This window comes from Vicugna pacos, chromosome 2, assembly GCF_048564905.1.
Source record: "Vicugna pacos chromosome 2, VicPac4, whole genome shotgun sequence".
NCBI lineage: Eukaryota > Metazoa > Chordata > Mammalia > Artiodactyla > Camelidae > Vicugna > Vicugna pacos.
In genome coordinates this window covers 67,330,560-67,343,148 of record NC_132988.1, presented here as the reverse complement: position 1 = coordinate 67,343,148, position 12,589 = coordinate 67,330,560, and the positions used below count along the sequence as shown (strand labels likewise).

Below are 12,589 nucleotides of genomic sequence, written 5' to 3'. Positions count from 1 at the left end.
TCCAGCAATAGAAACTGTTGGTGGTAATTTACCTCTAATTTCTTAGTAATGGACTAAACAAGAGGACATAAATCATGCAAATGGGAGTTGAGAGGAGTTGAGTGATCAGCCCGCTCCGGCCCATTTCAGCTCTAGCCGTTGGAGTGTCATGGGCTCTCTTAAGATGTTTAAATAAACCTCATCTAGATCCTTAGAACCCCTGCCACCCTAGAGAATATTCTGTGGACCTAAAGAAACTCCTTTTCCAGGGCACATTTAGTGATACAGAATCAGTTATGGAGATGGACTGGACCCTCCATAATGAACTGCATTACCACTACAGAGTATTCTTGATGACAGCATTTTTCCTCCAACTTCATTGTGCACATGAATCACTTGTTAAAATGCAGGTTCTAACAAGTTCTGAGAATCTAATGTACAGCTTGGTGACTATAGTTAGTAATATGGTGTTGTATACATGAAAGTTGCTGAGAGCAGATCTCAAGCATTCTCACCACATACTCACACACACAGAAGAGTTAACTATATGAAGTGACAACTGTCAATTATCTTGATCTTGGTAATCATTCTACAATGTATATGTATGTCAAATCACCATATTGTATACTTTAAATATGTACAATTGTATTTGTCAATTATTCCATAAAAGTTGGAGAAAAAAGTACAACTTTTGATTTGTTCCCTGATGTGGGTCTGAGTCAACATTTCTTTTGTTTCTGTGGTATAACTGACAAATAAAATTGTAAGATATTTAAAGTGTACAATGTCATGACTTGATACATGTATACATTAGGAAAAGATTCACCTCATCCAGCTAATTAGCATATCGGTGACCTCCCATATTTATCACTGCCCTCCCTTTTTTTTGTGTGAGAACATTTAAGTTCTACTCTCTTGGCAAATTTCAATTATATATTTCAATTATATAATACAGTGCTATCAACCATAGTCAACATGTTATACATCAGATTCGCAGACCTTATTCATCTCATAGCTGAGAGTTTACACCATTTTACCAAACTCTCTACTTATTCTGCTCCCTGGCAACTACTTTCTACTGTTTCTAGACATTCGACTCTTTTAAAAAAAATTCCACATATAAATGATACCATGCAGTATTTGTCTTTGTCTGGCTAATTCCCTTAGCATAATACCCTACAGGTTCATCCATGTTGTTGCAAGTGAGAGGAGTTCCTTCTATTTTAAGGCTGAATAACATTCCTGTGTGTATGTGTGTCTCTCTGTGTATGTACATATACCACATTTTCTTGATTCATTCATCTACTGACAGACAGGTTGCTTCCAGAAAGAACCAACATTTCTAACAAGCTCATAGGGGATGCCCATGCTGCAGGGCCACAGACCACTCAAGGATACTTAGTATCCTACTTGAGTAGCAAGGATACTAAGAGATGGAAATTTCCCAGAGTACCTATGGCCTGAGCTGGTACCTCCAGCACTGAACTATCTTAACCCCTACTCCTGAGGAATTTCAGAGAATTCTGAAGCTACTCCAGAATTTGAAACCTCCATGCCAATTAAGTTCAGAAATGTTCTCTAAAGTGTAAGTCCACAGGCAACAGTCACATAAGTACTCTAAAAATATAACACATTGATCATGCATTTGGAAAGCCTAGCATGTCATGGGAAAAAATACGTAAAAGGCATAAATGATGGAGAAACTCTTACAACATCTCCCAAATATAAGAATCACATCTTCCCAGCACATTAATTCCCTTTTCCCATTAGAATGTGGGGCCCGTCCAGACCTAATAACATTGTCTGAGGAGAGAATCATAGGAGGCACTCAGGCTGAGGAAGGAGACTGGCCATGGCAAGTCAGTCTACAGTGGAATAATCTTCACCACTGCGGAGGTGTCTTGATCAGTAGCACGTGGATACTGACAGCAGCTCACTGCTTCAGAAGGTAAGGCCACAGTTAACCTACCCATCTGGGAACAACCAGGTGAGACACATACATGAGGACTCTACCCACACCCCAGAACTGAGAATGTTCAAATTGATTCAGAAATAATATAATACAAGAAAAATAATAAATCTTACCTCCCTATTCATGATAGAAATTTTTTTCTCCTTCAGCTTGCTAATTTGTATTCCTACTCCGGTTTTAGGTAATGGTATATCATCATGGTAAAGAACAAAGATTTGTATGTCAGAATGTTTAATCCAAAGCCTAGCTTAGGAAATCTATTGAATCTCTATAACCCTTTTTTGTTCTTCAAATTAGGGGCAAATTAGGGACATATTATTATCTATGTCTTACTGTTACTGATACAATTAAATACATTAATATAAAAATGTTAAATATAAGCCAACTATATTGTTGCAGAAAATTTGCTCATTTTGTCATGTAAACTAATCAGCAGGCTGATGGCTGATCTCAGATTGCCCTATGGCATCAATTTATTCTTTCAATTTCTAAAAAAATTGAGTATCTACTATGAGCAAGATCTGAACAATCAAGTCAATCAAAACTTATTCCTCAAAGCTTGAACCCTGAGCTCTGCTCAGATTGCGTTATTTTCTTCTCCTGGACTCTGCTTACATTTCTGCACTGAAGAGCATTTGCTCAATCTGCTCCTTCTCTCTAAAATATCTCTACCAAATCTTTTATGGGAATTCTGTAAAATCTTTACTATTTCTAAGAAGTCCTTTGCAGAATTGAAAGTACTGCCTCATAATAGCATGCCTGGTACAAAATTGTTAAATTAAAAGGAAGCAAAGGTTGACTAGTGCACAATTTCTGAACAAAAGTTTTAGGAAACCCCAAATTATTCTGAATTTTTCTTATGGTTATCTTATAACTTCGTATTTTTTACACAGTGAATAAACCTGAAACTTCTGATATTGGAAACTTCTGCTATCAGAGCTATCAAATTCTGATTTAGATGGTCATACTTATTGCTGTGTCCCAGATAACACAAGAAATGAAACTAATAAGAACATATCAATCTTCATTGCCACCTGAAAGGCCAAAGAACAGGAATGGCACCAATTGATTTCAATCACCGCTGAATGTGGAAACCACAAATTCAAATACCTGGTCTTAGCAGGAGCTTAGCATAATCAAGGATGTAATAGAAACAGCATTTGAAACCCTATTCAGATCCAACCACCAAAGCTATAATGAAACATGCAGCTATAAATATCCTCAATGGTAACCAAAGGAATCCATAATTTTAAAGACTTAGAATATCTTTAAATTTTGCTTCCTCCAATTCTTCTGTTCATTACCATGACTGATCCATGACAGCTGACAAACTACATGACTCCTGTATTGGCACCCTCCCTACAGACCTGATCGTCAGAGAACCCACTAATGCGACTGTCTGGGGCATGGCCAGACTTACGTCAAGGTACACAGAAGTGACGAGGCCCTCAGAGAGGATTCTTGAATTGTCACTTCCTCTATGAAGTATTCCCTGATGTTCTCTTCCCTCCGCTATGTTATTCCTACAGAAATTTGCTTTTCTATCTTTAACAGTAGTCCCTGGGATTTTTTGCCCCTCTGCCAGTCTTCTCCACTAGTGTGTAGAACTGCTCAAGGGCAGAGACCATATTTATATTTTTACTCCCAGACACTCATACTATTCCTTATACAAAGCACTTAGTTGAACTTGTTGAACTATAATTAATGACAACAATAGTTACCTTCATTGAGTACTTACCCCTGTGCCAAAAACTGTGCTTGGCATACCTTACTTGTCTCAATTAATACTTACCCTCATGTGAGAGGGTATCAATCAGTCACATTTCATGCATAAATAAACTGAGAATCAGAGATATTAAGTAACTTGCCCTAAATAACACTGCCAATATCAACTAGTTTCAAAACTAAGCTCTTACTCATTTGTTGAAAGAAAGGAAAGGAAGGGAGGGAGGCAGGCAGGGAAGGTAGAGGAGTGTCTTTTAGAATCTTCACCTGCACTTCTGAGCAAAAGAAGCATAAAAAGAAGTTTAATGTAAAAAAACTCATCTATTTGCTTGTTGTCAAATATTTTTTCTTTAGAATCTTTAACTAGTATTCACTCTTTTGCAAGCTACTGTACCTCATAAAATTGTCTCCTGAATACAGTCTATACATTAGTCTGTGAAAGACCTTTCTCATTTTATTTTCTCCTGCCATACCGTTATTCCACTTCCACTGCCTTCCCTGCCCCTAAAAGCCTCACATTAATATTTGACATACGTCTTTAAACATTCAATTACCTGTAAACCTATAGTTTGTGTGTCTGTATGCCTTTAATTTATATAAGTAGCACAGTGTATAAATCTCATATTGTTCCTTATTGTTTTTGCTCAACTCTAGGAATTTTGATATGGTCCACCACTGCATCCACCATATCCTCTCACCAACTAGGTTGCTCCAACTTCCCACTGCCACAAAGAGCAGCACACATACAATGTCTCTCACATACACACTCCTTCATATGTGCCTGTCTATAAACTTCTAAGAATTCTCTGATATACGTACCCAGAAATACACATGTAGTCTGCTAAATACACTAGAATGCTTTCCAGAAGCTTACAACTTCACATGTAATGCAAAAGAATTTGAACTTCTCTTCTCTACCAACAATATTATCTTCTTTTAAAATTTCTGTCATTCTTATGAATATGTTAGATGCTCATTATTGTTATAATTTCCATTTCTCCACTTACTAGTGAGTTTGAGTATCTTTTCATGTACTACTAGCTATTTGGGCTTCTCCTTCCATGAAATGCCTATTAATATTTTTTCCCATTTTATAATGGTTTTTCTCTCCATTTATTGCCAGTTTACAGACTTCTGTATATTCTACAAAAATTTTAGATATTAAACATTGCAAGTATTTTCTCATGGTTTCTCATTCATCTGGTAAATGTGTCTGTGAAAGAATTTTGTTTTTGTTTTTTATGTATTTTAATTTATTTTCTTTTTTATGTTACATACTTTTTCACTGAAGTATAGTTGATGTACAATATTATATAAGTCACAGGTGTACAGTATAGTAATTCACAATTTTTAAAGGTTATATTCCATTTCTAGTTATTATAAAATATTGGCTTTATTCCCTGTTATATATATCTGTGTAGCTTATTTATTTTATACATAATACATAATAGTTTGTTGCTCCTAACCTCCTGTCCCTCAGTTCCCCTTCCCTCCTTCCCTCTCTCTACTGATAACCCCTAGTTTGTTCTCTATATATGGTACACTTCATCTTGATTTCATGAAATTCACCCATTCTTAACCATATGATTGGTGTTTTGGGAGTTTGGCTAAAAAAAATCTCAATTCCTAAGTCACGAAGATAATGCCCCACATTTTTTTTTATATATACTGGTGCACTCACTCTATCTGTGTATTCATACACACACACACACACACACACACACACACATACACACACCAAAATCTTCAACAAGCATCACATCTAGTACAGAAAAAACATTCATCCATTAAAAAGGGACTAGGAGCTTCTTATCATCACTACCATTTAAATGGAGCTTCTGGCTAAAGGAAAGGAAAAAATTAAGTTAGAAGGAATAAGTTAAAACTAAAGAGAACATTCTTTCAGACTTTTCATTAGTTCCTTGAACAGAAGGAGGCAAAAAAGAGAGAACTCAAAGAAAAAGTTCGTGTTATACAAGTTATCATCAAACTATCAGCATATCCTCATTGGAATAGAAAAATACCAGGATGTTCATCACCCCAAGATACGTTTTATGAAATATTTCTGTCTCTTTAGACAAATTATCACTTAATTTGCCAGTAAAGAGTAGCAGAAATAGAACACAAAGAAATGTTGATCAAATAGTTCCTAGATGGTTGGGGGGAGGGGACGGGAGGGGGGCAGTGACAAACACAAAATTCAAATACTTGAAATTTGCACAAGTTCTTTATTCAAATAGCATGTTTTCCTATTTTTTTAGCTACTCTGATCCTCGACGGTGGACTGCCACCTTTGGTATCTCCACAACATCTCCTAAACAGAGAATAGGAGTAAGAACTATTTTAACCCATAACAATTATGAACCTGACACTCATGAAAATGATATTGCACTTGTACAACTTGATAGAGAAGTCACCTTTGACAAAAATATCCATACAGTGTGTCTCCCAGTGGCTAACCAGAATATTCCACCTGGTTCTACTGCTTATGTAACAGGATGGGGATCTCGAAATTATAGTGGTAAGTATCACAGGAAAAATAAAACAAAAAAATAGCAATATCTCCTCGTACTTGCTATTATGTATTTGTTTTAATTAAGGAACACCTAAAGGGCAGGTTCTATGGAAAGAACCATCTTATAGTCTGGTCATCCTGTGCTCTAACTAGAGCTCCCTCAACAAAGCAAAGCAATGTCCCTAGAAACTACAGGAATTCTCAAATATAGTAATAGGGAAATGTAGAAAAAAGTTTTAAAGAAACATGAGTTCTCCAATGATCCAGAGACTCTATAGGACCCAAATGGCTCCCCTATAAAGAAAAATTTAAGTTTTTAAAAGGGGATTTGGATAGGTATTCTCTAAGGGTTTTAACATCCTTTAAGGTATTAACAGCCATTTAAGGTATTCTGAGACGAAATAAATCCTGCCTTTAGAGCAAGAAACTCTGTATGTACATAACTATTGTTCACAATTATTTATTAAGTGAGTAAAATAAAAATAAAAGTGAGAGTGATATGAAAGAGCAAATATGGCCAAGGGGAGAATAAGAGTATCAGCTAAGGAGTAGAAGGATAGTATTAAGAATTTTCACAGGCTTCTATCTATGTTGTAGATTGTCTCCCCAAGGAAAAAAACAAAGGCTTAAATGTCCTAGAAAATATTTCATCATGTATTTATGGCCCAAAGTAATTAGGTGTAGTAGATAAAATATGTGCCAATCACAAAAATGGCAATGCCATTTTGAAGGAACATCAGTATAAAGTAAATTCAATTCTTTAGCCTTGAAATCAGACTGGTTTCTCTTTTATTAGTAGATTAAAGATCACTTAATATATAATTTTCTAATTTAAAATCAGTGGATATTTCAATTCCTACTAGTCAACTTGACACTGCATCATAAAGCTAAAGCAAAACAAAACACACCAATCTGTGCAAAGGGGTTATCCTTCTCTACTATGGAAATCTATGTTGAGAAGAAACTCCTAGTACATCTTCAATAGCCTTCTTTGCTGGAAAGAGAGAATGTTTGGAGTACAATTCTTCCTCCCCACATTCACTATACAGTCATTAATTTATATATCCTAAAGTCCATTTTCTTTTTGGTTTTATACTTAACAGGCCCTACAGTTGCACATCTAGAGCAAGCACGGGTCAATATAATAAGTAATGATGTATGTAATGCACCAACTAGTTATAATGGAGCCGTCTTGTCTGGAATGCTATGTGCTGGAGTATCTCAAGGTGGAGTGGATGCGTGCCAGGTAAGTTCAAGACAATGTTATAAATGTCATCATCCAAGTTTATAAGCACTTACTAGCATGTGCTACTCTGATAGGCATAGGAGTAACATAATTATAATATACAGCCCTCAGCCTCTAAAAATGTATGATCTAGATTTTAGATATAATATTATTGAAGTTGATCCACCATGAAACACTGATTCTGAGAAGCCAAGTATTAGAGTGGTTAACCATCCAAGCTCAAGAACCAGGCAGACCTGGGTTTGAAATCCATAACCTCTATAACCAATTCTTCTACCTGTAAAATGAGGATAATAATAGTATCTAACTTTTTAGGCACTACTAAAGATTAGATAGAGATTAAATACGTCAGGCACATACTAAGCAAGAAAAGAATTTCAGCTATCTCAGCTATTTTGACGTTAACCTATATCATGATCACTGACATTAATAATTTTAATCTCAACCATCTGACCACTATGAAGTCTTAAGTAAATCACTCACCTAAGAGTCATATAATTGGTTTTAAAATATAACACCTGAATATCAGCATCTTTAAGATAGAAAGTATATACAAAGAGCTTAGTTGCTTGAGTCGCAACAGCTTCCACAATTGTAAAACAGCATTAATGAAGGGGAAAAAAAAATTTAGATCTACTTTGTAATTTTCAACCAAATCTAAAAATACTAAAAATAAACACAAAATTCTTACTCTAAAGTAATTAGAATAAGATTTTAATACTAAATTTTTAAATTAAATTATCTAAATAATTGATGTGGTTATGTCTTTTAAACAAAACTTATTACTGTGTCTGAAACCCAATCCATATAATAATAGAAATAAATAATTCATATCCAAAATTACATTTTTGGAATTAAGAAAAATCAATCTGTTTTCCTAAGGAATCTGCTACTGCTTTCCTGAGTGAATTGTGAGCAGAAAAATTAGGTTTATTGTTTCCTCAAACATTACTGACTTTTATACTTAGTGCTCACATTCTTGAAAAAGTGGATAAGTAGATCTTACATAATTCTGGCAAAGACTCCAATTCATGAGCACTTTCCCCGAAATGAAACATTTTTATTGACTGCAAGTTGTGTGGGAGTGGAGGGGAATCGTTTATCAATTTTCAAGATAGTGTTAATTACCCACTGGTTTTTATTCCCTTTACGTGGAGACATCATTATGGTAGGGAATGCTTCTTGCTCCCCTTCCTGTTTCTCTTCTATTGCTAGCCCTGTAATTTTCAACTTCTTCAACAAATTCTCAATTTCACAGTAGTTTTTCGAAGAAGTCACCAAATAAGCAACACACCTCTACACTGATCATTTCAGATCTACTAAGAGCATTAATTAGAACTGACTTAAGGATATACATGAGATATAAATGAGTGATTATTCATACTTTACTCATGATGCCCCTTACCTCTCCATATACAAATTCTGCTCTACCTCCAAGCCCAGTTCACGCCATAACTCATCATGAAAATTTCCCTTTGTGTTCCACTCTGAGCCTCACTGATTTTCAGCTGAAATACTATAATGCATAGAGTTTGTGCCTCAAAAAAAGTCACTTCACACAAGAGCTTATGAGATCCTGTTTGTTTTTGTTCATTTATTCATTCATTTTTTTAATTGCATTAATTACTTCAGATGTCCTAGACTCAGTGCTTATACAACAATGTATCACCTGAACTGACCAAGGCTGTGATCCAGAACAGAGAATACAGGCTCAAATATTTGCCCAAGCAGGCAGCGAAGCTGGCCAGATACAGGAAAAATTAGACGTACCTCTTAGTTTAGTATTTGCTTGCCCACTCTTGGTAATACATTATGCAGAGAAATTTCTTACTATAGAAGAAATAGCAGAAAAGCACAATGACGGGCAAGTGCTGAGGACTGGTTAACTGGAGCACATATGCATAATCTAAGCGAGGCAGGTGCCAATGAGCTCCATGCAGCACTTACCATGCGAGCTGGTGATTCACACACTAATCCTTCTTCTCATCTAAACCAGTAATTAAGTAGGTATGGAAGAACTAGCTACTAAAAGCAGTCAAATGAATAGCAAACTATCTTAGAAGCACACTTGGTAATAACAGCTGACTTATTAGTACCAACTATGTACCAGGCTGTACTCAGAATGCTATGCATGTTAAAGTTATTTAGGCATATAAAAATGTTACTTACAGATAAGGAAACTGAGGCACAGAGAGCTATTAAGTAGTTACTGAAAAGTCATATAGTTAGTAAGTAAAGGATTCAAACCTAGGCTACCTAACTCCAGAACCCACAGACTTCACCCATCAAGCAGCATGTAAGATATATTAAATTTTTCTCCTCAGCTAGATTATTACATGCACAAATATTCGGTTCGTTGGTTTATTATTATAATTGGCTGGTAATTATTTTCATGAGGAGTGCTTTAGTCATTGCCACATAAATTTCTTTTCTATTATTCACCAAAAAGAATACATTATTATATACTATGCATCAAACACTGTGCATTGTGCTATGAATAAGAAGATAAGTGAGATTTCTAAAAACGTATTCATTCGACAAGTATTTTCTTAGCAGCTCCTTTGGGCTAGAAGTTTAGGAGACAGCAGTGTCCTAAATAAGTATGCTCCATTCCCTGATGGAACTGACAGTACTGCCTGAAAAACAGACACTGAACAAGTATCACAAATGCAATGAGTGTTGCAGAGATATGCAGCTGCTACACTGAGGGGAGCTGATGCAGTGGGAGTAAGTTCAAACAGGCACACAAATGTACTTGTATAAAATAATGAACTATCGGTGAAAGAGGTACACACAGGAAGTGAGAACACGGGCAGTGAAAAACTAATTTAGCCCAAAGCTGGAAGGGATGACAGTTGGGGAAGAAAGTCACAGGTCAAGGATGGCCCCCTGAAGGAGGTGAGCCTGCGATGGGAAGCAGACTGGTGGAGTCTGGGGCGTGTGCTCCTCATCTTCTCACACATGCTGAAGGAACAATGTATGTACTTGGAGGATTTTGGTAATTTTCACATAACTTGGTATAGTATTTCAACAGGAAATGTCAGGCTTAACTTCACTGTTACAATGGATATGACTTCTACTATTATAGAAATAAACTCTTTAATACTTCTGAGTTATCTTCATACTTCAATAATCTATCATTCTGTTTCCTTCAGGGTGACTCTGGTGGCCCACTAGTACAAGAAGACTCACGGCAGATTTGGTTCCTGGTGGGGATAGTAAGCTGGGGGTATCAGTGTGGTCTGCCAGATAAGCCTGGAGTGTACACTCGAGTGCCAGCCTACCGTGACTGGATAAGCCAACAAACTGGGATCTAGTGCAGTAAATATGTCTCTGCTGCAAAGTCCATATGCAGGTGTGCCTGTCTAAAGTTCCAAAACTTCACTTTTCAGCTGCAAAAGGAACTGAAAATGTCCTATTTCAACATTATGTTACAAAAATGTTTCACAAACACTAGTCTTTCTCTATTACTATGGATTTTATATTTTCTTAAGAAAACTATATGAATGCTGCATAGTACTGTGGCTGTGTGCCAGGGGAGGCATAGTAAACTATTGTGATAATGTAAGTGCTATTAGTGAGAAAAACACGTACCCTGAGAGTGGCAACTAGAGGGACCTGGACAAGTTTCTGCAGGGTCAGAGGAGTTTCCTCCGAGGACATCTCACTGAAGCTGATGGGTGGTTTTTGAAGTGAAAAAAAAAGTGAAAGAGGGCCACAAAAGTCAAAATATCCTTCTTTTTTGTGGGTGAGTTGTAGTCCATTACACATACATGCTGCATCTTCTTTATCCATTCAGCTGTTGATGTGCATTTGGGATGCTTCCATGTCTTGGCTATTATAAATAAAGTTGCTGTTAACAGTGGGGTGAATGTATCTTTTTGAATTAATTCTTATTTTGTGGTTGGCTTTATTTCTTTGGTAACTATGCAAGTTTAAAAAGCTAAAGTTCTAAACGCTCTTAGAAACAATGAACAGTACATATATGTAAATTTTTAAAATATGTGCAGTATATTGTATTTATGTATTTATGCAATATATTGTATATGTGCAGTCAAATTGTAAAAATTCTACCTACCTAATAAAACTGAATAAAATTTAATGGCACAGCAATTTATGTAGTCTGAATTATGAATGTTACTGAATTTTTATGGGATTCTAGCACAGCTAAAGCTTGGTTATGCACAATCATCTATGTGTCAGGGCTTCTGCTGCTAAAAGTTAACTCATGACACCGGGGTATCAGAACAAATACTTGCATTGTGATGAAAACAACTTGTATTTCTTCATGTAAAATTGTGAAGAGAACTACATTGAAGTCATTCACTTTGAAGAATTTGAAAATTAAACCAACTTTCAGTGAAATGTACAGACAAATCATTGGTACACTCTCTTTCAAATAAACTCTTCTAAAATAATTTCTCTGCCTAAGTATTTATGGAAGTTACAATTTATGAAAGACAATCCAAAACAATTTATTTAATTGGTTTTCCAACAAGAGGATTGCCAACTAGACTCTAAAGACTTGACACTTTCTGCTGCCTTATAATCAAGCTCTATAACCAAGGCAAGCGTCCAGCTTGCCACTCCCTGGCTGCACCCTCTGAGGACAATATTAAACTAGTAATTTACAGTAAGCATCAAGGGGAGTGTGTTTCTAGGTGGGTGTGTTGGTGTGTTCGTATGTGTGTGTGCACATACCATCACATAATCATAAACATGCTTGTTTATTTCTATATATTGAAAGCAGAAATTATACTTATTTAGCAGAAAATAGCAAATTCAATTGTTTATTGATAATAAAATATTTAGCAAATAGTCATGTTTTTATGAAAAGATATTTGAACACCAGAAAAACATCTATTTTAAGAGATTTTTTTTTAATGTACTGATGAGTTCTGTCTTCCTGACAGCTAAGTAACTTCATGAAAGCAGTTTTGAATATTTATGGGAAGGGTGATGATTCATAAATCTTTTCAGTTCTTAAAAAATCATTCTGGAAACTCTGGAAGAAACATTCTAGCATCCTAATTAAGTCCCCAGAAAAGTTATTAATACCAAGGAGAATCCTTTCCAGCATATAGAAAACACAGACTAAGTAATTTTTTTTAATGGCAAACAAAGTGTATATTTGATGTTCAAATTGAAACCT

At 35.7% G+C, this 12,589-nt stretch overlaps 1 protein-coding gene across 1 annotated transcript in view; it reads left to right on the top strand.

The window, feature by feature from the left end:
• Positions 1–11,505, top strand: part of LOC102537700 (transmembrane serine protease 11D) — a 47,542-nt gene extending 36,037 nt beyond the window's left edge. The window contains exons 7-10 of the mRNA XM_031689761.2: positions 1,750–1,927; positions 5,938–6,197; positions 7,295–7,437; positions 10,593–11,505. Of these exons, the coding sequence (XP_031545621.1) occupies positions 1,750–1,927; positions 5,938–6,197; positions 7,295–7,437; positions 10,593–10,754 (743 nt within the window). The 3' untranslated portion in view covers positions 10,755–11,505. The remainder of the gene's footprint in view (positions 1–1,749; positions 1,928–5,937; positions 6,198–7,294; positions 7,438–10,592) is intronic.
• The last annotated feature ends 1,084 nt before the right edge of the window (positions 11,506–12,589 follow it).